The 27,731-nt window shown below is 38.9% G+C and overlaps 1 protein-coding gene across 6 annotated transcripts; it reads right to left on the bottom strand.

Moving 5' to 3' along the window:
- Positions 1–3,534: 3,534 nt before the first annotated feature.
- fgfr1b (fibroblast growth factor receptor 1b) lies at positions 3,535–25,950 on the bottom strand. 6 transcript variants are annotated; one of them, XM_051910800.1, is made up of 18 exons: positions 25,540–25,950; positions 19,906–20,102; positions 14,544–14,813; positions 12,819–12,905; positions 12,570–12,742; positions 11,205–11,328; positions 10,922–11,112; positions 10,638–10,779; positions 7,972–8,165; positions 7,729–7,874; positions 7,505–7,626; positions 7,059–7,169; positions 6,777–6,967; positions 6,546–6,668; positions 6,391–6,461; positions 6,137–6,274; positions 5,328–5,433; positions 3,535–5,109 (listed from the first exon to the last, which is right to left on the bottom strand). In XM_051910800.1, exons 2-18 carry the CDS (start codon positions 20,048–20,050, stop codon positions 4,927–4,929), a joined length of 2,517 nt encoding a protein of 838 aa, XP_051766760.1. In that variant the 5' UTR covers positions 20,051–20,102; positions 25,540–25,950; the 3' UTR covers positions 3,535–4,926. The 6 variants fall into 6 exon arrangements, with proteins under 6 accessions (XP_051766760.1, XP_051766759.1, XP_051766758.1 ...); XM_051910799.1 differs by lacking the exon at positions 10,638–10,779 and adding an exon at positions 10,087–10,231; XM_051910798.1 differs by having other exon boundaries at positions 6,546–6,967.
- Between the last annotated feature and the right edge of the window lie 1,781 nt (positions 25,951–27,731).

Here is a 27,731-nt window from a genome sequence, read left to right as displayed (position 1 = left end):
AGAATTAAAGGGATAGTTCATCCAAAAATGTTGTTGAAAATTTACTCACCCTCATGTCGTTCCAAACCTGTAAGACTTTCGTTCATCTTCAGAACACAAATGAAGATATTTTTAATAAAATCTGAGCAATTTCTGTCCCTCTTTTGACAGCTACGCAACTACCACTTTGAATCTTCAAAAAGTTCATAAATAGATCGTAAAACTAATCCATATGAATTAAGCAGTTTAGTCCAAATTTTCTGAAGAGACTCGATCGCTTTATATGATGAACAGATTTAATTTAGGCCTTTATTCACATATAAATATTCATCAACTCACACATCAGTTGTGTGAGAACCAGTGAGGTTCATTCTCGTGTTACGCATCACGTTTGAGCTTCCGCAAGAACCAATGAGGTTTGTTCTCGCGCATCAAGCAGGTTCGGTTGAGCTTCTGTTTTATGTTGGCTGATGAATGTTTATATCTGAGTAAAAGCCTAAAATAAATCTTTTCATATAAAGTGATCGTGTCTCTTCAGAAAATTTGGTCTAAACCGCTCAATTCATATGGATTAGTTTTACGATCTCTTTATGAACTTTTTGAAGAGTCAAAGTGTGAGTTGCGTAGACTGTCTATGGAGGGACAGAAAGCTCTCAGATTTCATTAAAAAGATCTTCATTTATGTTCCGAAGATGAATGAAAGTCTTATGGGTTTGGAACAACATGAGAGTGAGTAAATAATGACAGAATTTTCATTTTTGGGTGAATTAACACTTTAAAGGTGCGTTCACATTTACCGTTCGGCGAATTTTCGCGGGCAAAACCCAGTCATTTCAATAGGAATCTATCACTTGATCGGGAATATCACGTGAGGGAATTTGCCGTGACTGGACGCTTTTGCCTGCTAAATTTTGCTATTGTGACCACATCTTAAAGTCACCATAAAATCAAAATTGACCTTTTTTTTTTTTTTTTTTATAGTTCACTGAAGCAAGGGCGGGACAACCTGTCACTCACAAGATCACAGGAATAGCAAACCACAACGATCCAATCAATTCCGAATGGACAAAATCAAGTCCCGTCCTACATTTTTTTCTTGTTCGAGAAGCCGTTTCACTTGTATATATGTCACAATAGAGAAGAAAAAGGCATGTCATAATTACGAGATGACAGCGTGTGGCGTTCTACTCTGAGCTGTTTGCACTTGCATAATCGAAATTATGCATTTATATGGCAACACCATCAATGGCAAAATAAATCTGCAGTGGTCAGCGATCATGTGGTACAAGTTGGTGCTCTCAGAAAATTCAGAGTTTACAAGGTGTAATTATGAGTTCTTCAAGGACGTGAATGCTTTTTACAAGTCCAAATCTCATAATTATGGTAATTCTGACATGGCGTCAATGCACTGAATGACTAATACAACTTCTGTTTTAATGCCAACTTTAAAAACAAAATTTAAATGTTGTTGTAGAACAAAACGTGAAAGTCTCTTTAAGTAATGCTAACCACAGAACTTATTGTACTTAAAAATCTAAAACTGCTATTGTAAAAACCAATAAGATATTCCTGAGGCTTAAAAAATATATATATAATTCTTCTCTGATTTAGGACTACAGTCTGAGCAGATCTATATCACACAAGCACAACAGTCATGAAAGTGGCATTCGATATGCCATGCTAAACCTTTAGCCTACAGCTTGGTAACATAACACCTTTATTGAGTGCAAATAATTACATTTGTTTGCTCAAATGTTTGTCTAGAGGCCGTTGGTTGTAATGACAGCACTGTCACTATAAGAGCACTTGAGTCGTTTATCCAAGACTTTCCGGGACCATCTGTCGAAGGTGATAATGGTTGATGGTTAATTGCACCTCATGGCCCATTAGCTGCTCATAAAGGCAGGTGTGTAGTCCATAGATAGCTTTTACAGGGGTGCAATGGCACAAACAGACTGGCAGATGTGACTCGTAACGGCTCCTATTTCCAGGCATTAATACAATTATGACCCTTTCCTGCCAAAAGCAACAAGATTACTGAGAGTGAAAAGACAAAGATGCTAAAAGGGTTCTGATGGATCAAGCTAATTAAACACATGCTGATTTGCACTGTAGCAAAGCGTTTCATGCTAATAATCATTTTGAAAAATCACACATAAAATTTACATTCAATGCCAGTTTAAAACTCGCTCCCACAGTGCTAGGGTGCTTAGCGGCTATCTATCTATTCATCCGTATGTCTGTCTGTCCATCCATCCATCCATCCATGTCTATCCATTCATTCATCCATGTCTGTCTATCTATCTATCTATCTATCTATCTGTTCATCTGTATGTCTGTCTGTCTGTCCATCTATCCGTCCGTCCATTCATGTCCATCCATCCATCCATCCGTCCGTCTATCTATCTATCTATCTGTTCATCTGTATGTCTGTCTGTCCATCCATCTACCATGTACCATGTCTATCCATCCATCCATCCATCCATCCATCCATCCATGTCTGTCTATCTATCTGTTCATCTGTATGTCTGTCTGTCCATCCATCTACCATGTACCATGTCTATCCATCCATTCATCCATCCATGTCTGTCTATCTGTTCATCTGTATGTCTATCTATCTATCTATATGTCCATCTGTATGTTTGTCCATCCATCCATCCATCCATCCATGTCTGTCTATCTATCTATCTATCTATCTATCTATCTATCTATCTATCTATCTGTATGTCCATCCGTATGTTTGTCCATCCATCCATCCATGTCTGTCTATCTATCTGTTCATCTGTATGTCTATCTATCTATCTATCTGTTCATCTGTATGTCTGTCCATCCATCCATCCATCCATTTCTATCTATCTATCTATCTATCTATCTATCTATCTATCTATCTATCTATCTATGTATCTATCTATCTATCTATCCATCTGTATGTTTGTCCATCCATCCATCCATGTCTGTCTATCTGTTCATCTGTATGTCTATCTATCTATCTATCTATCTATCTATCTGTTCATCTGTATGTCTGTCTATCTATCTATCTATCTATCTGTTCATCTGTATGTCTGTCCATCCATCCATCCATCTCTATCTATCTATCTATCTATCTCATTTTGAGATGATAGAAACACCTGAATGATTGAATATTGAGCTTGGAGTGTAGATCGATTTGTCATATTGGATTCAGTCTGAGAAACTGCTTGGCATTAATAAAAGATCTAAAGACTCGCCAAAGTGCTTCAGCTGTCTTGTTTCACTGCTGTGAGAGTTTTTCCTCCTGATATACAGCCTGATGCTGCTGTGTTTGCTCTTGGTGTTGGCGTGGTTAATCAATGAGGTGCCGGCGGAGGGGAAAAGCTCTTTCTTCTCACCGTTAATCATTTGCTTAGCTCTCGCTCATGCTTTCAGCACGAGTGGATCGCATTGAAGTCAGCAACTTCTTACGCACATCTGCCCTTCAGACAACCTCTGGACCAGCTTGCGAGTAGAGATGTTGGTTCGCCTGTCATTTATTTCCTACGTGCATGGGCTATATAAACAAATGCGAGCTTCAGATCATTTTAATTTTATATATAACATTTTTTTATTTATATTCCCACAGGAAAGGCAATATCAGTCAGCTTATTGACAGCCTGAATATAAGTGCATGGCCACTGCCTTAAAATTCACATCAGGACATACATAATCACACAAGCATCAAAACTCTTTTTGAGAACTAATTTACACCATTCCTCACAACGACTTGCCAATCCTGTCATATAAACCCTGTCATTTGAGAGTCTAGCTTAAAATAATGTAGACATGCTATGCTTTGAAACTGGTGCAAACAGATTGTCAATCACCATGCTGACGCTAAACAGACATACATATTCCAGCTGTTTCATATTAATAGTTACTAAACATTCATTCACACTACTGAAATTTAGTGTTGCAGGACACCAAACAAACGGTAATCGCACTTTAAGACCATAACAGCAAGCAATGAGTAACAGATTTCATTTGTAGCTTATTTCAACATACAGAAACTCCCATAAATCTGTGTGACACCATCTTCTAACCAGGCGCTACATTAAAATTGTAACCATAAGTTAATTTTTCCACATTGAAAGAGAAAATGCTGTGACATAACACAATCACAGCCAGTCAGAACATATTTGACTTTTAAAGGTGAAGTGTGTAATTTCTGCACGACTAGCATTGCCAAACGGCAAAAATTACTATAAAATAACTATTTTCAAACAGGTTTCCTAAGCATTCACTTCATCTGCCATTGGTCGAACAACCAGATAGTCCCGCCCCCAATTCAAGCTATTGGTTGATGTAGCCAATGTTCCTATGTCAAGCTGGTCGGGAGCAAATTTTCCAGGGAACCAACTTACAAAAAAAGTATCTGAACATTCTTAAATTACACACTTCAGTTTTAATGTTATTTTATGTGTAGCATGATTTTGGGCCAATGAGATTTCATTGTGGGCGGGGCTATCCAGAACCTCAACGGTGTTGCGGTCATGTTTCTTGAACAAAAAAAAGGCATAAACAAGCTCATACAAAAATAATAATAATTATAATAGTAATATAAAACAATAGTGTTTATATAATTTCATATTTGTACAATTTAACCGCATTTACAAAGCCAGCACACTTGCAATTACTTGTCCAACCCATTGACTTTGTTGGCGATTACAAGCATTCTTTCCTTATGTGATGCTTTTCGAACATCTTATTTGTGAGGATCGATCCCTCTGAAGGACAATCGGTGGACAAAAAGTTTGGTCGTTCCCCACACAAGCCTCTCTATTTTGATCAGTCTCGACTTTGCGAGTCTGCTGGTTTGAAACGTTTCCTCCTGCTTGCGTTTCTGTGCTAGAACGGCCCAGGCTGAACACCTCAGTCTCTGAGCCTGCAGAGTTTATGAGTCAAAGGAAGCAGAAAAATAGAGATCCTCTACTGTCAGCGTTTTTTGAAGGACCGAACGGTTTGCTGTGGGGGAACTGTTGGGGGGATGCAGGGTTCTTCAGGTCCAGAATCTCTTAAGAAGACAGAGTCCGGATCGGAGGAGCAGGTGGAACTTCGTTCATTCAGGATGACCTGAGAGTACATGGGCTCCAGGGGCACAGAGAGGTCCAGATACTCCTGAAAGGGAAACACATACGTTAATAAGCAATTCCCAATATGCACTGGAATGAGAACTGTGAACATTTTCATCCAAGCTTGCGGGGGACAAACATGCTTGCGTTTTGGGTCAGAGTTGCCCATGATGCGCATTTCAAATCAGTCACTTGTTACGGGGATTCATTTTGAGTAGGATGCTGACTTAAAAAGTAGCTACCTACACAGTCTGCTGGCCTTACCTGATTGGATATCATGGACAGGGTGCGATCAAGGTCTTCTACCAGCTGTTTAAAAGTTGGCCTCTGTGTGGGAACTGCATGCCAGCAGTCTTTCATCATCAGGTACCTGAAAGAAATTTATTTTTTCCATAAGTGAGTCATTATGTAAAGAAAACATTAAATATTTTTTGCATTAGTGCATTTCAGTCTAAAGAAAAGTGTTTTAATTTCTACTAAGGCAACCAAGAGTGGAAAAAATATTATTATTATAAAAACAAACTAACAAATAAATTATATAACATTCATTTAATATATAGTATATGAATTTTTCACTCAAAAATGTGTCACATTACAAAAGGTAAATGTTTTGTTAATGCCGTTTTTAAAAATTATATTTAATCAAATTTTAAAAATCATATTTTCGGCCGTATGTCCACCAGCGCTCTTCTGAAAAGGTAAAGTATTTGCTCCGGTTCTTGTTTTCAATGATTTTGTTCTATTTTTTGCTTGTTGTCGTCTTCTGTTGCCGTTGTACAAGCAGAATGTGGCGGTTGGTCGCTGTGGTATTTGTGCCGCCCCTCATCTACTGTGATTGGATGGCTTGGTAAAAAGTGACAATGATGAGCGCTGTGTTTTACCCAAACAAAGTTGAACATTCTTCAACTCTCAGCAATCAGATACAAAACATGTGAAATAGACGCTCAGTGCCTCGTTGTGCTGCTGGCGTTTTAAAAAACAAGGCACTTCCATTGAAAACAACTGGAAAAATACGCTAGCTTTGGTGGACACACGGCCTTAGACACTAATTAAAATATGTGAAAGGGCCGTACAGCTCCTGAGTGCAGGCTGAGGGTCTGTCCATGCGATGACCTTCTCGCAGTAGCTTGAAAAGCTCTTCCACAGGCACTCCGGGATATGGCGAGCCCCCCAGAGTGAAGATCTCCCACAGAAGGACCCCAAAAGACCACCTACAACCCGAAAGCACTTCATCAGAACCAAGACATAACCAAGAATCTGAACGTTTATAAAGTAAAAGCATTGCTGTGAGGATATACTAGAATGGAAAACATATGAGCCATCTTACACGTCACTTTGATGTGTGTAAATTCTGTCAAACAAAGCCTCAGGTGCCATCCATTTGACAGGCAGCCGGCCCTAAAGAAGAAATAAAGATGTTCACTTGTCATAAATTGAATATTTGGACTATAAATATGACTATTTGAAGAACTGACTGCTTACATTTGTAGTCTTCTTGTAGTAATCTATGTGATGAACGTCCCGGGCCAGACCGAAGTCTGCTATCTTCATTACGTTATCCTCTGTTACAAGTACATTGCGTGCTGCCAAGTCTCTATGGATACACTGTTGAGGAGCGCACACAGACAAAAAAGTATTTATTTTAGCCCACTTTTTGAAGAAATTGTGGATCGAAAGTGTTATTTTTTTAATCACACAAAATGTCAACAATACCTTTTTGGATGCCAGGTACTCCATGCCACGAGCCACCTGGTAGGCACAGGAGACCAAGTCTTTAATACACATGCTCTCAACAGGCACCTGGTCAGGATTGTAACAGTACTCCATGCCATGCGGCCGGCGGGCACGCAGGTATTCCCGTAGGTTTCCTTTAGAGGCGTATTCCACAATGACATAAAGAGGGCCTGGAGGAAGAAGATATGAAACAAATATTTCCAGATGTTCCAGTATCTTCAAATGCCACATGATTGTAAGAATCCTCAGATGTGCTCTTACCATCCTGGGTACAAGCTCCGAGCAGGTTGATGATGTTCTTGTGTTTTCCAATCATCTTCATCATCTCCATCTCTGAGATGAGGTCAGACAGGTCCTTCTCAGTGGCGTCAGCTAATAAAAACAGGCAACATGTTGATGAGGTCTGGTTCTACTCAAGTAAACATCTGATAAATAACGTGGTTTGGTCCTAAAGCCCCCATGAAATCAAAATGGGTATTTTGTGGATTTTAGTTCATGTCTGTTGGCTCTACAATGCAAAAAGTCATTTTCTTAATTAGTATTTTTGTCTGATTTTCCAGGAAATAAATACCTATTCTGGTCCTTCCTTCAATGTAAGTGTATAAGAAGATTTTTGTTACTTTATCAAAAATCAGTTAGATCCCTTAGAAACTGCATCAAACCATTTCATGGGGTCTTTTAGGGTGTTAATTTGCAAAACCACATACATTTCAGCATCTTCACAGCGACTTTGGTTATGCGGTTGGGCTTGTCTTTGTCCAGTCCAATGGCTTCGCCCATCACCACCTGGCCAAAGCAGCCCTCTCCCAGAGGTTTCCCAAGTACTAGCCTGTAACAAACATACAGATGAACAAAATGATTTCTAAGTTGACTCTTGTACACAAAAAAAGAAGTGAAAGAAGTTCAAATTTTGGATGAGCAGTGGTTGTACCTCTCTCGAGGTACCTCCCAGCACGGGTCCTGGGGCAGCTCGTACTCAGAGACTCCTGACAACATGGGGGTCCCACTGGAGGAGAGTCGTGAAGGTCGGACCAACATCACACCAGAGTTCAGAGAGGAACTGGATTCCACTGAAACCTGTAGGCCAAGGAAACAGCAGGGGTGTTTTTAAAGGCCTTTAGATGTACACAAGGATCTTTCTTCAGGATACCAGTATCAAAGCCTTATCTGTTACCTGTCTGCGGAGAGGAATGCTTTTGGCCAGCTTATGGACGGCCAGCTGGCTGTTGAAGTCGCTCTTCTTGGAGGAGCTGCGGACTTTGACGATGGTGGCGATTCCTACCATGAGGAAGATGAGGAAGAATCCTACGCAGTAGATCAACACCTCCAGGTAGGACTGACTGGGGACTGCAGAGGGAGCGGTGGGAGCTTATGGGGCAAACACAACGCTAGGGTCAGTAACCAAAACTAGATTCATACATCTTCTGACGAATAAGAATGTTGCTGTGGGGCTCTAAATGTCTGTTGCTATATGGTTATTATTTCTGAAAAAGTAAAAAAAAAATTTATATAACAGTGATGCTTGGCATAGCAAACAGCACTAATAAGGTTGAATCCACTTATACAGTTTCAACCGACATCAAAAACACCTCTGTTACTGTGACTACAGCATTAAACAGTGCTTTGGACTGACACACACTGGTAAATGCTGGTGACAGGCACACACGCACACATATCCACACATACACACACACACCGAGCTCTGTTTTATTTCAACCAGTGCATTTGACACTATTGGCACCGAGAAGAGAGCACAAGCTCCCTTTGTTGCTGCATAATGGCTCCTTTGTGGAGTAGTATTTCGCCCCACATTCTCCACCGACGTGAGGCTGCAGTCGTCCCATGCACAAGTATGAAATGGAACCATCCTGGCCAAATTGTCCTGGGAGGCCAAAGAGACATATCTACACCTGATGGGTTGTTATTAAATTAGAGCATCGTATAGAGTTGAGCTGTTTTGCAATAGTATGCAATGGTTGAAATAAAGTCCCAAGAAGATAAGGAATGTCAATTTTTGTGGTGCTTGATTATTAACAATTTCATATATTAGTAAAAAGTATTTTAATGATGCAGTGATAATGCAGCAGCAAGTCACAATAAATTCAGATTATAGTAAAAAAAACTATAACGCTGTTCCAAAATTACCCATACGGCATTTTTAAGGCATCATAATCATGCTCCACACACAAAGGTGGTTCAAAAATTATGCTGTCTTATAAGATTTGGACAAATTCTAAGGCTGCATCACATCTCATTATGCATTGCGACTAGAGTGGTGAAAAAAAATAACACAAGATGGTGCAAAAGTTGAGGAAAATGTTATAAATATGCTGATATTTCATTCAATACTAAAAAATTATCAATAAAAATTGTTCAATTGACTATTTTACCAAATATCTTTATGTATTTTAATGCCTATTAGAACAGAGGTTCTCAACCAGGAGGCCTCAGCAAACTTCTAAAGGGGTCCTCAAGATGACTTAAAATTATTAAAATAAGACATAACAAGCATTAAAATAAGCCCAAACAACAACAACAACAAAAAAAATCAAGATATTTCTTAATTTAATTCAGCCCCTCAACAACTTTTTTCCTTTGAAGAACCAAGGTTCCCATGGTCTTGATACATGAGGTAGCCTAATTTTAAAAGTGTGATTTGTAGACCTGGAAAAGTCATGTAAATTGATAAAATCTATGATGCTGCCTTAGAACAACAAGATGGCTGACTAGGTTTGTTTGGAACAGAGCTTTATGTATGCAAAATGTTCTCATATCATAGTCTGCTTACTCTCAGAATGACCATAAATTATTTAATCAGAGTAAAGGTGACTTGGTGTGCACTAACCGCTCATTAAAACAACAAAGATAGCAGGACAGACAGAGAAAACAAGGAATTTAGAGGAAGAAAAGCAGAGGAGGTGAAACAGTGCCATAACTGGTGTCATTTGCCAGGTCAATGGGAAGTGAAAACTACTGAGGGAACCTTAGTAATATAATACTTCTATAGGGGAAGATGTCACTAAAATCCAAATGTTTGGTCTACTCTCCATGCTGGTGCCATGCATGGGTGGTTTTGCACCTGTGGACGGCCACACACGTTCCCATGAAACACCTCGCCCTTTGTCAATGGTGCAAAAGATACAGCGGCTAAAGTGACCGTTGAGTAAGTGCTCTTTGACTTAAATGTGGTTCACCTGAAACTGGCAATTGACACAAACAAATGGGCACTGTTGGGAGCGATGGATGAGAAGGAAAGGTCTGGAGAGGACAGGAAAGAGTCGCCGGATACCTTTGACAACGGTCAACCATGCTGAATGATGAGAGATCCCGATAGAATTGCCCGCCAAGCAAGTATACACCCCAGCATCCTCAAAGGACACATTCCTCAACTGGAGCACCTCCATCTCCTTGTCGGTGGTGTTGAGGCCAGCCGTCTGGAAGAGAACGAGAAAAGCAGACCCGAGGCCCAAGACGTGAGGGGAAAGGAGGAGGAAGCGGGACCACATTGAGCTTGGGGAGTTGTTGCTTTCGGTTGTTTTAAAAACCAGTTAGACGCTCCCAAAGCTCAGAAAGCCACCTGAAACCTTTCCATCACCTGTAGAGAGACCAAATATCGCTGCCCAGCACCATCACCCTCAAGTCTACCTCCACCTAAATCAGGCAAGCCACATGGAGACTCTCTCCAGTAAGACCCAATCCATAGCGAGGAAATTATTGCCATTGTTTGGGTCAACTGGTAGTTTCCATGGCATTATTGAATAGGAAAACCCAAAGCATGAGAGAAACCCAAGGCAAAAACCTCTACGGAGATCATTTCAGACTAGCCTGTGGTCAAGTTACCTTGTCTAAGGACAGTTAACCAGGCTGACTGATTGGCTTCTCCTATATAATTGGACACTTTGCATATATATTCGCCGCCCTCTTCTTCTGTGATATTGTAGAGTGTCAGCACCTGGGTGTCCGAGCTATTGACCCCCGAGTGCTGGAGACAACAAGAGACCAAATTCATGACATCCAATCCCAATCCACCACATCCTAAAATGTGTGGATCACTTATATGAAACCGCTGCATGATACAATTCAGACTTGAGCAAAATGGCTGCATTTCACTGTAAAACCTTTACCTTTAGGACGCGTACGTAAGGGTGTCCATCAGGTCCCAGTTGGCTTCCGTTCACCAATATGTGTTTGAGCCACTGGATGTGAGGCTGGGGATCGCTGAAAACCTTGCATTCAAACTCTACGTCACTGCCAACCACAGCCGTTCGGTTTGCAGGGAGACCAGCATACAGGATGGGCCTGTGAGGTGATCGCTCTGCAATATACACAAGGGGCTTTGTAAGACTTGGATATAATTCCGGTATTTATTCCTGAGCTGCCACTGGTCGAGATCGAGACGTTACTGACCCACGACATCCAGCTGATAGGTGTGATTGATGCTTCCGTATTCATTCTCCACCAGGCATGTGTAGTTGCCCTTGTCTGAGGGCACTACAGACTCCATGATTATGGTCCACATGTGTTCCCGCAGCTGAGAATAGAAGAAAATAAATATTTTTTAAAAATGTATTTACAAAATGTTTACTCGAAATATATACATTTATATGTGTGTGTGAGTTTTTAAGTAATAAATTAGGGTTTGAATCCAGGGTTGTCAAAAGTACTGACTTTAGTACCAAGTCTGTACTGAAATTGACGATACCAGCATTTCCCCCTAGCATTTTGAGTGCAGATTCTTGAACACCTCTGATTGGCCATTGTGTTCACGCGCTCAACAGATATGTCTGTGATTGGCTACAATGATCAATGCTTCAAAAACATGTTGTAAATAGACATCTTTGGCGCTCTTCACACGCAGGCGTCTATCAGCGGATCCCTAATATATCCGCTGATAGACGCCTACTTTTAAATGCTCCCGTGTGTATCTGTGTAAGGGCTTGTTGAAGAGCGTCAAAGATGTCCATTTACAACATGCTTTTGAAGCGTTGATCACTGTAGACAATCACAGACATATCTGTTGAGCTCGTGAACACAATGGCCAATCAGGGGTGTTTAAGAATCCGCTCAATACGCTAGGGGGAAATGCTGGTATCGTCACATTTTTAACATTTCAGTGCCGACTTGGTACCGAAGTCAGTCACAGCCCTATTTGAATCAGTTCATTGAAACATACTGATTTTGAAATGGATCATGATTTTGAACATGATTCATAGAGAAGAATCAAACTTACTAATTGCTATTTTTGCTAATGAAGTTTAAATCGTAGAGTAGACACTTTCTAACATCTATTTTAATGCTATTGCATTTAAACTGTTATAATAACAGTCTGAAGAGAACTTAATTGTTTTAGCATCTTATGGTACTTGTTTTCTTGATATTTGCACTTTGTTTCTATGCGTGTTAATTTAAAAGTTGCACCATGGGGCCTTAAAGGAACAGTACACAGTATAATTTTATATGGCTGGTGTGACAATCTTGAATCTGGCAGCAATATAATCACAAATATGTTGTGCATATTCAGTATATCCCCAAGCCCTAATCACTACGGCTATCTACTTGTAATGAGATCTCTGATGTCTCCTGCATGTTTAAATCAGGGTGTGTGTATTTAGGTGTCGGGTTCAGGGTGTAGAGATTCAGGCTGTGATTTTGGCCTATTGTGAGGTGAGGTTTCAGCTTTCCTTCTCTCGGCTCAGGTGCAGAGTAAATGAGGGCTATACGTCCTACACAACAGTGATATCACAACAGAAGTCTGCGCATGTGCAAACGTACCTTGTAGCCCCCGATGCGCTGGTCTCTTTTGAACTCTTTTCCATTCTTTAACCAGCGAAGTTTCGGAGTTGGGTTTCCCTCGGCCTGACATCGGAATTTCACCGTTTTGCTAGCCGGTACGGCGTGAAGCTTTTTTTCCATCTTTTCAGGTTGAGCCCAGTGAGGTGCCATCGCTGGAGAGAAAATATGGCATTTTAACAACCAAATCATCATTTGATTTTCTTCTCGAAAAAGAAAGTGCATGCTTACGTAAGAGCTCTTGGCTACTTGACGGCTTGTTCTCTTCTGACGATGACTCATCGTCATCCTCATCCTCAGAAGACGCTACTGCATGACCTGTGACAAAGTTGACAGGATGTGTGTCAGAGAATAAATTCATACAGCCACCCATAAAGGTCAGAATGTAGCTATTTCACCATGCGCAATTTCAGACGTCACAAATTCAGCCAAAAACATACAGATGTGGTTATTTATTTGTCTGTATGTCCACTAGGATCCTGGCCAGGAAACAAAGAATAGCAGCAAATTAAGAAAGAAAAGGTTTGCAATGCTTTTAATTATTTATTCACAATATTATGCCCCATTTTGTATTCTTTCTTGATCAGATAGTGAACGAAGTAAACGCATCCGCCCTTCACAGAGCGCCGGACAGTGAGATCGCATGAGTCACTGCAGGCTCTGCTCCAGAGCCGTGCCCACGCTCGAATCACACAGACACAAACACACACACTCTCTCTATCTCTCTGGGGAGCCGTCTAACAAATTCACCGCTCAATGCCTGACACATTCCACAGCTGAACAGGGAGAAAAGACTACACAAAACCTCAGTTGCTTATCTATGACAACAATATACGACCTCAAAAAGCAACTTAAAATATAGCTGCAAGCAGCAATTATCGGGGTTCAAGCACTTTAAGGCCTTTAAGCACTTACGTATTATGTTTTAATTAGCAAGCCTGTAACCATCTCTATCATAGATGGAAAAGACCATTTACAGCAAATACAGGCAATTTACCATAGCAAATATATAGTTTTTAAAGGTTTTTAACAGTTATCGAGGTTGAGCCAAAAACCTAGGACTATTTGCCAATGTTGGTTTTTGAAATAATCTCCAATATTTAACGAATGATTCGATGGACAGTGGCGGGCTGAATTGTTGCTCAGAATGAGGAGTTCTACCATGTGGTACGAATGTCATGGGCATGTGTGAAAAACCGCGCGATACACGATCCTTTACGCATGTGAAAAAACGTGAAGGCGCCCCCGGTGGCTGATTTCTTTCGAATTTCTCACAGGCCTCTCGGGCCATGAGTCAAACAAGTCTAGCGAGTTTCATTATGATCAGCCTCCGTTAATTTTTTCTGATAGCTGTTCAAATCCAGTGGCTGATGGCAGACATGTTTTTTGATATGTATCAATGTCCTCATACATAGACAGTTATGGCACCTCGGACGAAGACACTGGATGCCAATTTTCAAGTTGATCGAACTAACAATGGAGTAGTTATAGCCATTTTCATGTTGGTCTGCCTGATCACTTTTAGGAGAGAATGCCGATCCTTGGACATTTTAACAATTACAATAGGGTTTCAGCGCTACGTGCTTGAACCCCTGACTAGATTTCTACAATTTATGAAGAAAATAAGTGGTGTTGCCTGTGCAAAACTTGCCAGCATGATCCTACTGGCCAAAAGATTTTCTATGATATTCTGGTCCCTAAATACAGCTCACTTGTTTTCTTGTTCATTTGCTTAGAAAAGTAACAGAACAACTCTCTTCAACAAGCCACATAATTTCAGATATCATTCATGTCCATAGCACAAATGGTGAGGGATGAGTCAGGGGTATACAAAATACACTATCAGCTATACCACAAAAAAGAAACAAAAAGAGTCATTTGCAGAGAAAATTGTTTCTTCGATATGAAAAAAAAACCCCACAAAGCTCATCCTCTCTAAGCTCCTACAAGACGTACCTGTCACATTAACGATGAAATAGGCAGAGTGGTTGCCCAGAAAGCTCTGGACAGTGCAGGAGTAAAGCCCAGAGTCTGTCGGCTCCACTGACCCGATCTCCAGCTGGCCCCCGTTCACCCGCATGCGGTCTCCATTCAGCAATGCAGCGTGGTCTCTAGTCCAGATGACCCCTAGGCCTACAATCGGGGTCTCGTCTTGAGCCAAGCACTGCAGCACCAAACGCTCCCCAGGGAACAATGTGTACAGCTCCATTTTCACCTCTGTTCGGACTAGTGGTAGAACAGAAGACCAGCATGGAATGTTTGGCAAAGGAGTACTGGATCAGAATTGGCATTTCGAAAACAAAGTCTGAGACAAGAGTCAAAGCTTGTCCAAAGGAAATTAAAGAACCACTCAAGTTAAATACGAGCCATGACTAACAAAAGAGGGATGAGTTTGTAAAGCACTATGGAGAAAGAAAAATTATGTAAGGGATGCCGCAAAAAACATAAGAAACAAACTAATGAAACTATAAAAATATGACAGGATCACCGCTAACAAAAACTCAGCTAAAGAAAATGGTGATGCCACAAAGTCAAAGACGATGAAAAAGTGAGGCACAAGTCAGATATTCGGAATTGGAATAATCACTGGGGAATATTTTATCCTAAAATTAAAAGAAAATAATTATTATATTTTTGATACAGGAGATGAAGCCTTCAGCATTAAGATTGACAATTTAGCACATTTCAGTAAAGCAAATTCCAGTAATGCCAAAATAACAATATCTTTCTTTTGACTGGAATGTGAAAAAAAAAAAATCATGTTTTACAATAAGAATGTAAAGTATTTGTATCAAGATAGTATTTGTTTGATTGCGTAAAAAATAAAAATAAAATTAAAATGTATGACAATTTCACAAAAAAGAAAAAAACATTTTTTGTGAAACAAAAAAACTAATAAGTAAAATATCTGAATCTAAACATTAAGAGAGTGATATTTTGATGGGAAAATGTGCTTAATTTTCATTAGTAAATAATGTAAATGCAAAAAATCCAAATAGTCTTAAATAATCATTTTTTAAAAATATATCACAGCAAAATATAATTATCATAAATCTTTATTTCTTTTTTGTTTTTGAGGTGATATGTGTGGCCCAAGAATATTTATCATGAGATTCACCCATGAATTCAATATTGCTCTCAAACACTTTGAATCTAAAACACAAGCCTATTAGGAAGAGATGCAACACTTCCTATACAAAAGAGTGGGAAGTTCTGAAGAAAAAAATGAAACAGTTTAAAGATTAACCTCCTGTGACCCACTACACTTATTAGGACTGAGTTTCAGTACATACAAACAAAAGCCCAAAAAAAAAAAAACCTGACGCCAGAGCATACGGCCTTTCCTATTCAAAGAGACCCCCCACCAAACTAAAGTCACCTTAATTGTCAAACAAACTAATCCGTCCCTTTTGTCCTCCACTATGTTTCCTGACAATGCGAGTGGATCCGTAAGAGACGGAAGGGGGAAAGAGAGCCTGTTTAGAGAGACGGAGAAGAGCCTGTAACAGCAGGTTCCTCGGCTAGTTGTCATGGAGATCTCACTTGAGCCAAGTGGAGGTATTTCCTGGATCACAGGCCCCTTAATCCAGCAAGGAAACGGGACGAGAGGGGGTGGGATCAACTTTCGCTTCAGCCCAATTTAACAACAAAAAAAGCATGCCGAGCAGAAAAGTAGAGGCTGGGGGATCTGCTGGTCTTAAAGATAAAATGAGGAATGATATCTCATCGTCTTCCTTCCATTCACTTTATTTACAATAATTCCAATCACTTACTAGAGCAGAAACATGACACGCACCTTAAACCTCACTCATAACTGGAGTTAAAAGGGTTGTCAACTCCCAGCATGCCTTTTGATGCCTTTGTTGTTAAAATTAAACGTCTGGCTGTTACTATTGTGGCGATTAATCCAGCAAAGATATTTTTAGGAGTTTACTGGTTCTGCTTTAAGTGGCGACAAAAATTAACAGAAAATCCATAAAAACATCAATGTAACCATGAACATTTATAGGAAAAATGACTATATGAAATGACTCGATGACCGAATGACTGAGAGGGTTGTTTTTAAATTACTCTTGACTTTCAATGGTTTCAGCAAGTGAACTGGTATTTAATGTAGTCTTGGTAGTACTTTTTTTAGTTGCTATTTATGATTTGTATTTACTACACTCTAAAAAATGTTGAGTTAAATATGGACAAAACCCAGCGATTGGGTTGTTTTGACCCAACTATTGTTTAAAAATTACTATATTGCTTGCCTAAAATGAACCCAAAATAGGTTGGAAATGAACATTTATTAAGTTAAAATCAAGTTTAATAAACACTCTAAAAACAACCCAAGTTGGGTTGAAAAGTACAACCCAGCAATTGGGTTGTTTTAACATAGTGATTGTGTTGTTTTAACCCAGCGAATTGGTTTTTGTAACCCAGCGGTTGTGTTAAATGTTTGCCCAAACTTGTTGGGTAGTTTTATTTAACTCAACTATTGTTTAAAAATGACTATTTATTGCTTAAAATGAACCCAAAGTATGTTGGAAATTAACATTTATTAATATGTTTAATAAATGAACATTTATCAATAAGTTTAATGATTAATAATTTAACATTACTTTTGATTATTGTTGCCTCTAGTAGTTATGTGTCTGATTTTTAATTTCCAGCATATTTTGGGTTCATTTTAAGCCAGCCATATAGTAATTTTTAAACAAAAGTTGAGTTAAATAAAACTGCCCAGCATGTTGGGCAAACATTTAACCCAACCGCTGGGTTTGTCCATTTTCAACCCAACTTGGGTTGTTTTTAACCCAGCATTTTTTAGAATGTAGTATTGTTTTTTTTTCCTCTGTTCTACACAGCCCTTTCAAAACAGACCAGTAACCCATTTATGGGGTTCAAAACCGAAGCAATCACATGCACACTTCCTTTCAAAAGGCTAATGTAGTGAATATAAAATCAGAATATCGTACAAAGCTATTGCACAAGCTTCACCTTTTCGCACATAAAACAGCACAGTGAATAAAAACGCAGACGATTTGGTCCTCATCATGTGGGAATTTGAACCATTCCTCTGGTGAAATTGGAAGCAGTCGACAACAAGAGGAGGAGCGCACCACCTAAATGGCCGAAATGGGGAAACTGTGAAATTGGAAGCACATTTTGTTTACGGAAGAAATTCTGTTGGGGAAAAAAAAAAAAAAAAAAAAAAAAACCTACTTCTTTATGACTGCTAGGAAACAATTTTACAGAATTAAACTGAACGCTTTCCACAGAACAGAAATAATCACGATATGTCCCTACATCATTTGTCCCAGTCTGACCGACCCCAAAACACAAGCATGAGCTGTACCAACGCACATCTGTGTGCTCACATTCAGACCACTCCGGACTGGCTTCTTGGAGAACCGAAGAGAATGTGTTTTTTCAGAGGGAGGCGGAGGCTTGACCCATTTGTCTTGGTCAGTCAGTCCAGGCTGAAGTGTACAACATCTGTCATCACCTCATTATTCATCCAACGACATCTTTAAAAGCCTAAAAGTCATTCAATTTCAGATCATTACAACCCTTTCAATGAAGTAAAGCTTCAATAAAACAATCCTCGAATCCTTATAGACATCCCGTCTCTATGCATCAGCCAGGATTGCTGCTAAGCTCTGGACTTGGCTGGGAATCAATAGAGGAAGTCCTAGTCTGGATGGATTGCTGCTGGGATTTCCTGCTTGGCTAGTAATACTGCTGGGCACCAAGTCACTACAACAAGTCAATTCAGGCAAGAAGGCAAACAGACAGTTCGATCAAGGCTCACAAACAATGGACCAAGAGTTTATACAGCAACAGGATATGTGTGATGACTGTTCTCACATGCAGATGAGCTCTGTGGCCCACAACGTACAACATATTAGTGTGTTAAGCGACTGTGAATGGACACTCTCGACTTGTATGCAAACATGCACCACCAATAATTACGTAGACAATTAAGACTGTAGTGTAAGTGTGTTGGTGTCAGGCTGTCACATCAACAATTGTGACCGTTCTCCCACACAACATCCCACACTAAAAGGCAAATTATCAAACCTCTTGATGCCACAACTATAGGGATGCACTTACATAAAAATTCAGGCAGAAAAGCTGATGATAATTTTTATGATATTGATGATAACAGACAGATATAAAAATGTTATACTATTTAACATTTTAACTAAAATTGTATACTAAATAAATATGAAATACAACAATAAAAACTGAAATAAATAGTTTCAAATGTTAAAAGAGTCAGTTCAGGCATCAACATTATAATGCATAGTATAAAATATATATTAGAGATGCACCGGTATATCGGTTAATAATCGGTATCAGCCAATAAAAGCAAATTTTCCTCACTATCAGCCGATAGTTTAAAAAACAGCCGATAGTCAGGGCCGATATATCCTGTCAATCAAAAGAGGGCAGGAGAATGCTAAGAAACCAGTTTAATGTTCAATATTAATAGTAATTATATGAATTAATAACATTCAAAAAGTTAAGAAATATTAATTTAATCTTCAGAATTTAGTTAATGTGTGTTAATATTAATTTTAGTAATGTGTTTGTCTATAACTGATACCAGTTAATCTGAAACAAGTTGAATAACTCTGAATAATCGGTGGAGAAATTTAGAAATTTAGTGCATCTGTAACATAGTCACGCTTTAGATTAGGGTCCAATTATCACTATTAACTATGACTTTTGTCTCAAACTCTTAATTACTGCTTATTAATAGTTAGTAAAGTAGTTGTTAAGGGATGTAGCATATGGTCATGCAGAATAAGGCATTAATATGTGCTTTATAAGTACTAATAAGCAGCTAATATACTAGTAATATGCATGCTAATAAGCAAATAGTTAATAGTAAGAACTGGACCCTAAACTAAAATATTACCATATATTACCAGAGAGAGAGAGAGCATTGCGTTTGGATATTTTAGCTTTTAGCACAATAAGGGGTCTTTTCACCACAATCCATCTAAACCTCTAAGGTTTCAAGAAAGAGCGAAAGAGCCCAATGCTCCGTGGATTCATAAAGGAAAAGCATCTGTACTCCTACAGCACACCAGACCCTAATGAGTTCCAGCTCCACTAGTTAACTCCACATCAAAAACGGAGCTGTGACCAGAACTCTGCTGCTACATGAGGTAGAGTCTAGCGTAAACTGAACATCAAATGAATGTTGTCCATCCTTAAATCACACAAGTAAAAGATAAGCTGCTTTCATCCATTTGTTCAATTTGCGCCACCTTTCATTATGAACATCCTGGAAGTGAACATGGGAAAAGGAAAATCTTACCTTGTTCGGTTACTGCGGGACGTGAGTGGGCCAAGGGGAGGTGAGCTAGAATAACCCACAGGAGAAGCAAATGCCATGACTTCATCATCCTGAGAGAAGCCATGCCACGGCAGCTGGGCGAAGAGGGTGGGCCGAAACAGCTCATTCACACAGCTGTGGGCAGCACTGGGCCATCAACACCAGCAGCATAGAGCTACCTGCCAAAAAGTGAAAGAGAATGTGTACAGGAATTATACTAACACAGTATGCATGGATGCAAAGGAGGAAAAAATAACTTTTTATAGGAATGATCTGGCTTTTGGACTTTTTTTCTCCATTAAATACCTGCTAGAGAGTTCTGGTTGGTTAGGATGGTTTCTTACGCTCTTAAAAATAAAGGTTCTTTATTGACATCTATGATTCCATGAAGGACCTTTAACATCCATGGAACCTTTCCATTGCACAAAAGGTTCTTTATAGTGGAAAAGGGGTTCTTTGGATTCTTAAAAATGGTTCTTTTAAGAACTGTTCACTGAAAGGTTCTTTAAGGACCCCAAAATGGTTCTTCGCTTTTGGAATCATTATTTTTAAGAGTGTAGTGGCCCAATCCAAAGTCTCCGATTCTGGTCCCTAAGATTGTAATTTTAAAAATCTAATGATTCCTGATTAGATTTGTAAAGTTGGAATCATATTTAGGAGTTGAGTGCATTTACACTATAGGGGTGTTGAAATGAATCGTTTCTACAATGCATTGCGATGATCGATTATAGCCTACTGACGTTTCTCTGACATCATTTGTCACATAAGCACTTCTCGCGCTAGCGTAAAATGGCGGAGAAAAACAAAAGAGAGTAAAAAATGTACCCAGTATTTTATCATTTACAACATGTAAGCGTGTGTATGAGTGTGTGTGTGTGAGAACGCATGTGCGTTATAGTAACTTAAGAACACCTGACAGTTTCATGCGCTTTTGTTATTTACTAACTAGTGTTTGTAGGTTCTAAATGCTCCTGTCATTTGCTGTGTTCAGACTTTAAGTTTTGTTTGATGTTTGCTGCATTCAGAAAGTGTACTTTCTTGGAGCAGATAAAATAAAATGGGAGTTCATATATATGACTGCTTGTATTCATTGACGAAAATGTAGCCATGCGCAATAATATTGAAAATTGGAATCTAATCAAATCATTGACATGATAATCGTAATCGAATTGAATCGTGAGACCGGTGACGATTCACACCCCTAAAACCTAAATACCACTGGGAAACTTTAATTTTGGGGACGTGTTCATGAAATAATTGTGGCAATCAAATTTGTAATGGTAAATGCCGACTGCTTATTTTAGTTTGTGCACAATTAAAATAGCTACAAAGCATGCTAGAAAGTTCTACACATCTAGCTGACTGTGTCAACAGGCTTGCACAATAAAACTCCATGTCCCATAATTCACTGTGGCAGCACAAGAATGATAAAATACATCCATAAATAATCAAATAAACATCTAATATGCAGCCTACACTCCATTTTGTGGATCGATCCATTTTATTCTGACCAAAATCACTTTAACACACATCACAATCATGATTTGCAAACTCAAGTAGGAACTATCCAGAAGGACTTGAAGCAACATACAAGAAGGAGCATTCAAAAGTTTGCCGAGGGTCAGTAAGACCAAATAAATGCAGGCTTTGTAAACATAAGAGACTTCTTTCAAAAACATTAAAAAAATCTTACCGACCCCAATCTTTTGAACACTATTTTAAGTTTCCACTTATAACTATATCAAAGAACTACAAAAAAAAAACATAAGCCAACTACACTCACGCTCTGCTTACAAAGACCAGACCCATCTCATTTACTGAAATAATACGTCACCTAGCCATAAAGCCCATCTGGCAGTCATTAATTTGACTTCTAAGGCTTGCTCTTAAATATTAAGTTTGATTAGCATTGACAACTATTTATGCGTCAATTGACTGCACCAACAGATAAATAATTAAAAACGATTCTCCTTATTTTAATGCAACAAGCACCTCTTGACATAAAATGTGAATTTAGCTGTAAGGAAAAGCTGCTAGATTAGGTAAGACTGAGACAAGAGAACATGACATATCAAAAACCAATTTAAACATGTTTTTTTTCCTACAAGTATGAAGAAAACAGAGGCCCCAAAACCTCTCGACCCCTCACCCGACAGCAGCTGCCCCCCTGAGTAGGTGTAGAGAGGCCATCCCGGTGGTGTGAAACACATCTGTTAATGCTATGCCCCCCTAAGACTCGCCACTTGACACTTGGCTTTCCTCGGGACCCCAGTCACGCCTCCATCCCTGCCAAACATTACCCAACAAAAGCCCCGTAATCTGGCGGTTGTTTTTGTATCCCCTCCTCCAATAATCACACTGCAAACCATTTGCTCTCACACCTTCAACTCTACCCACAATTTTCAATCTGATACAAAACAACTTGGTGCCATATGTTCTGCTCTCATTACTATAAGAGTGAGGGGAATTAGAGTATTAGTGAATGCAAACAAAGACAAAGTTGTTTCAAGTGATAGATTTGCAGCGTGGCGGCATTAGCACCTTCGTCGCATGGCTAGCTTTAGGCATTTAAAATACCCGACCGTGATCCGTTTTCATCTAGAGGAGTTACAGTACAGCAACATCCCATTGTGTTAATTGTGATCACCTCATTAGAGTGATGAACGAGGGATGTCCGTCCATTACTGAGAGCTGTTGTACAGTCTTCATGCCAAAGTAATTCAGCTGAAGTGCGACCTCTTGGCTACATGAAGAGACGGTCGCTCTGCGGTGGGTGGCGAACCTGAATGAAAAATCCTAAATGCTAGTGTGCAGTGGGTTTATGATAAGGCCATAAACGCAGTTCATTTACCTCACAGGCGCTGTCCATAACCATGTCAAAGTAGTAAAATTTAAGAATCTCTTAAACTGATGAGAATGTGGAGTTATTTGTGGTACTTTTCACACATGAAACTGCGGCACGCTGGCGAGATTCAAAGAAATGTTATTGGATAAGCTATAAAAGTGTTTTGCAACAACAGTCACGAAACCGTATAAAAAACGTGTGAAGTTCTAGGGGGATAATAGCTAACACGTTACACAGTTCTACCAGCAGTCTGAAAGACTTTGCAAAAAAACATTTTTGATAGTGCTGCTCACGCTTCATTGCTTGTGCTTTTTGATACTTGATGTACAAGAAACAAGCAATTTCCAATTGAAAGAAAGAAAGAAAGAATTAGCCCTACTACTCTAATGTATGGAAACTTCTTTCCACCATGTAATAAAAAATAAAGGTATTTGCAACTATAGTACAATTCTAACATTTTTTTCTTGCAATTCTGAGTTTATATCTCACAATTGTGACTTTTCTCAGAATTGCGAGTTTATCTCACAATTCTGAGTTTATATGTAAACTCGCAATTGCTAGAAAGTAAGTCATAATTGCAGGATATAAACTTAATTGTGAGAAAAACATCAAAATTGTGAGTTTATCGCAATTCTGACTTTTTCCTCAGAATTGTGAGATTTAAACTCGCAGTTGCGAGAAAAACGTCAGAATTGCACGTTTATATCACAATTGTGAGTTTATATGTAAACTCGCAATTGCTTGAAAGCAAGTCAGAATTGCGGGATATAAACTCTCAATTGCGAGAAAAACATCAGAATTGCAAGTTTACATCACAATTGCTAGAGAGAAAGTCAGAATTCCAGTATATAAACTCAATTTTGAGAAAAACGTCAGAATTGCGAATTTATATCTCGCAAATCTGACTTTTTTTCTCCGAATTGTGAGATATAAACTCGGAATTGCAAGTTATAAAGTCAGAATTGAGAAACTAAAATTAAAAACAAATTGTAAAAAATATTATATAAAAAAAATAATGCATGCAAATTACATATTAGCAAATAAATAAATGGAAACTTTAAATGTATATACTGAAAAAAACAGATAATAAAATGATAAACAGTTTTATTTCTTTTCATATTTGACCCTAAATAACTTTGGAGTAATTGCTTATACTTGATACTTGTACTATTCTCTTTGCAAGTTGCTTTGGATAAAAGCATCTTCTAAATGGACAAAAGCAAATGAAGAAACTTCCACTCAACTATCACTACCAAAAGTGGAAAACAGCATTGAAACCATCAGTCCTTTCAGAGCTCTCCACAGTAATGCATGAGAAGCATTTGAAAAGCCCATTGTGATAATTAAAGGTTGGGGTTTGCTGTGTTCCCTACCCCCCTGAGAGTCCAGCCCGGACCCTTAATTACTATGCTGCTTCATCCATGCATGACATTCCTGGACTCTGTATTTGTTTTGGGAGATAGTCATGCAATCCACCCCAGGACCCTACCAACCCGGACCAACCCCCTGCTCTCGACCGCCTGGGTAGTTATCAGGCTTTACACCTGTAATTGTATAGATTAGGAAAGGAAATCCAAGTGAATTATTTTCCCATTTCCCTTCCTATCCACACCTCCGTTGCCTTCGTTTTGCATAATCCCTGACGCACACCAACAACTCCCCCCAAAAATGAGAATGACGATAGTGGCTATGTGCTGTGCAGCAAACGTGAGGGAATCGTGGAATATCTAAAACTCTGAATATAAAGCTTCAGCTGCAGTTATGCTATCCAGTTATGCTGAAAGTGATATTGAGAAGATTACTAGGACGAAACCAGTCACAGTGGGTGATTCAGAAGCGCTCCGACCAGGTGCATGGACGCAGCTTGTCTTTCAGCGCATCCAATATTACACATTCAATTTGGATGGACTCCAGCTGACACGGTCGACTGTGAGATTCAGTTGTAACTCAGCATGAGTGCCTCGATAAGTCAAGATGGGATGCTAGGGGAGGGGAGTTGTGGTTTTGAAAATAACAGTTTCATTTATGAATCATCTCTGAAACAAATGCTTGTAGTCATCCTCGGAAATGCTGACACATATTAGAAAACCAATTCAATGATTCACTCTTGATCAGAAAGTGGCCCTAAAGGTAAATTAGCATAACATGTAGAGGATGGGACTGACTCATTTTTAATGGGTTCTTGACTAAGATGTTTGGACTGACTCTATGAATGTATTTTACTCACTCAAGTCTACGGTTGTGTCACAAAAACCCCTGATTTATCATTAACACAAAAACAGATCACCCTGGAAAGGTTTGTTTCCTCAAGGAACACAATACATCCATAATAAACACTGGACAGACAATGCCACCTAGGGTTTTACAGCTCAAAATAGGTCACTTTTCATATTCATTGATATGCAAATTAAGGGAACACAATGTAGCATTCTTATTCTACTCCTGCTGTGAGCACCTATTCAAGGTTTGTCTCTTCATGAATGTGCAAACACAATGGAAATGAGAATGATTTACTTAAAAAAAATACAATACATATATGTATATGAGGTTTCTTCCTATATATAGGCTATAAGAATACTTCTGTATTCACCTATCTATATAAAATTTGCTAAACAGATATAAAAGAGTCTCAAGAGTCTTCTGCAGTCTTTTTTTCTATGACTATGGCTTGCAAACTATGTTATCTTTCATATGCATCAATGAAAAATAACATTACACGCATCAGGTAACACGTAGCCTAAGATGTTCTTCCCAAAGTTAAAAACACTCACCTCTGGATGTTATTCTGAGCACTGTACTGTGTTGAAGTGCACTTCTTGTGGGAGTTATTTAGGGTTGTAAAGCATTACTCCACAACAAGCGATCTCCGAAGAAAATGTCCCACACTGAAGTGAATAAAAACAAGCCACTCAGCCAGATTTATCTCGTGCGACGCGTCTGTTTTTGCAAAAGTAGCGAGGGGAAAATAGAGTCACGTTCAAACCAGTTGAACCAAACAAAAGTTTTTGGTCCAGGTGCGTAGAGGAACCGTGAGAAAATGTCCACGACTTTGCTGTTTGGGAAGTTTTTCATTCATAAACTCGTTGCGGGAGTCTCGCGGCATACGAAGATTTACGAGTCACAAAACGTAGCCTACGTGTTTGTCTTGCGCTTTCTCTGTCGCTCACAGCAGCGCTTCTTCCTCTCGAAAGGAATATGAAGGAGGGTTTTTTTTTTTCTTCGTACCTCCCACTTTCAGGATTTGAGGATTCAAGAATTCCACTGCCCCCTTCACCAACCCCCCTGATCTCCCATTTACCTCTGCAACTCAGTGCAGATACACTGCTTGTTAAGTCATTTCTACTTACTATATTTACTAAATAAGATAGATAGATAGATAGATAGATAGATAGATAATGAGTTGGTCATTGTATTAGTCTCGGCTCCTAATTGGATTCTTTGGAGCAGTTGATCACAGATGTGGTCGACAGCAGCACTTAAAGTCAGAGTGAGTTGAAAATATGAACTGCAAAAACAAATAAAGACTCCATTTACTGTTAAAGTCAATAATTGCCCAGTCAACTGTATTCATCAGTGTCCCGTGAAGTCCATAATTTGATAATGAACATTTATACATTGTTTTGTGTATTCAATACTTCAAGTATGGTCTCTAAGCAATACTTTTGGCCAAATGAAAAGAATCACTTGCATGAAAATTATTTCCATCTAGTTTCCTAGAGATCTTTTAAAGCAATGTTTTGTCCTTTTTGTGTGAGTTTGTGTTTTATCACAGCTTCTTAGCATCGTGGTGGTAAAGTTTGCACAGGAAAGAATTTCTTACTTTTTTTGTCATTTTTTTAAACATTAGAGTGTCTTGTGCATTTAAGATTTGGTCACACAAAACCTCTGATGATAAACCAAGAAGCAAAACAGAAAATCTGACTTAAGTGTGTTTGATTAATTACCTTTTTTACTGTGACACCGTTGCATTTTTCAAACAGCTCCCCATGAAGTGCTTTACATCAACATTCAAGTCCATTTGCTCACTTCCTTTCAGAGCGAATGTATCTCCATCTGCTGAAACAATCCAACTCTCTCTTAATACACACACCACATCGCAAGAGCCACCTGCTTTATTTATGAACGTCTGATGTGGTAAGCGGACGACGTGGATCATAGAAAAACCACCTAGTTCGGGTCTAGGTCCCATAGCATTAACATCTGGAGATCCATTTACAGGGTTTTCCAAAGCAGCATGTGTGTGTGTGTGTGTGTGTGTGTGTGCTGTTTTAGAAGTCTGAACTCAAGAAACAGGTTATTGGTTACAATTACATGTTTTGTGTTCAATGTGTATGAAAATTTTTTTTATTAATTTGACTCATCTCAGTGGAGTGTCATTGATACAAACAGAGTCAGATACACGTCACTATATATATATATATATATATATATATATATATATATATATACACTGGGGTGTGATATAGCTTATTGGTTACCATATTGATTTCTATAGGGAAAAATGAAGAGAGATATCCAATAAACCCATCTATATTCATACATATATATATATATATATATATATATATTCCAAAAAGTTTGGGTATGGTTTTGGTACTTCAACAAAGCAAAGTAAGTAAATAAATAAATAAATGCAATTACACCAATATATGACTGCATGTACTTAAAGGGGACCTATTATGCCCCTTTTTACAAGATGTAATATAAGTCTCTGATGTCCCCAGAATGTGTCTGTGAAGTTTCAGCTCAAAATACCCCACAGATCATTTATTATAGCTTGTCAAATTTGCTCCTATTTGTGTGTGAGCAAAAACACATCATTTTTGTTTGTGTCCCTTTAAATGCAAACGAGCTGCTGCTCCTGGCCTGCTTTCCGAGATGGTCCTCACTGCAGAACACGAGATCCAGGGGGCGATCTAGATCCAACTCCTCCCACTTTACAGATCCCTAAACCTACCCGTCT

The sequence above is a fragment of the Ctenopharyngodon idella genome, chromosome 10 (assembly GCF_019924925.1).
Source record: "Ctenopharyngodon idella isolate HZGC_01 chromosome 10, HZGC01, whole genome shotgun sequence".
Lineage (NCBI taxonomy): Eukaryota > Metazoa > Chordata > Actinopteri > Cypriniformes > Xenocyprididae > Ctenopharyngodon > Ctenopharyngodon idella.
This window is presented reverse-complemented; position numbering and strand designations above follow the sequence as displayed.

Bases quoted from the DNA above. Each gene is read 5' to 3' on its own strand.
- fgfr1b (XM_051910797.1), bottom strand. From the start codon at position 20,050: ATGAGCTGTTTCGGCCCACCCTCTTCGCCCAGCTGCCGTGGCATGGCT. The intron at 12,743-12,818 runs GTAAGCATGCAC...TTTTCTCTCCAG, and splicing joins AAGTAGCCAAGAGCTCTTAC to CGATGGCACCTCACTGGGCT. The intron at 8,166-10,086 runs GTATCCGGCGAC...TTGCCCCATAAG, and splicing joins ATGGTTGACCGTTGTCAAAG to CTCCCACCGCTCCCTCTGCA.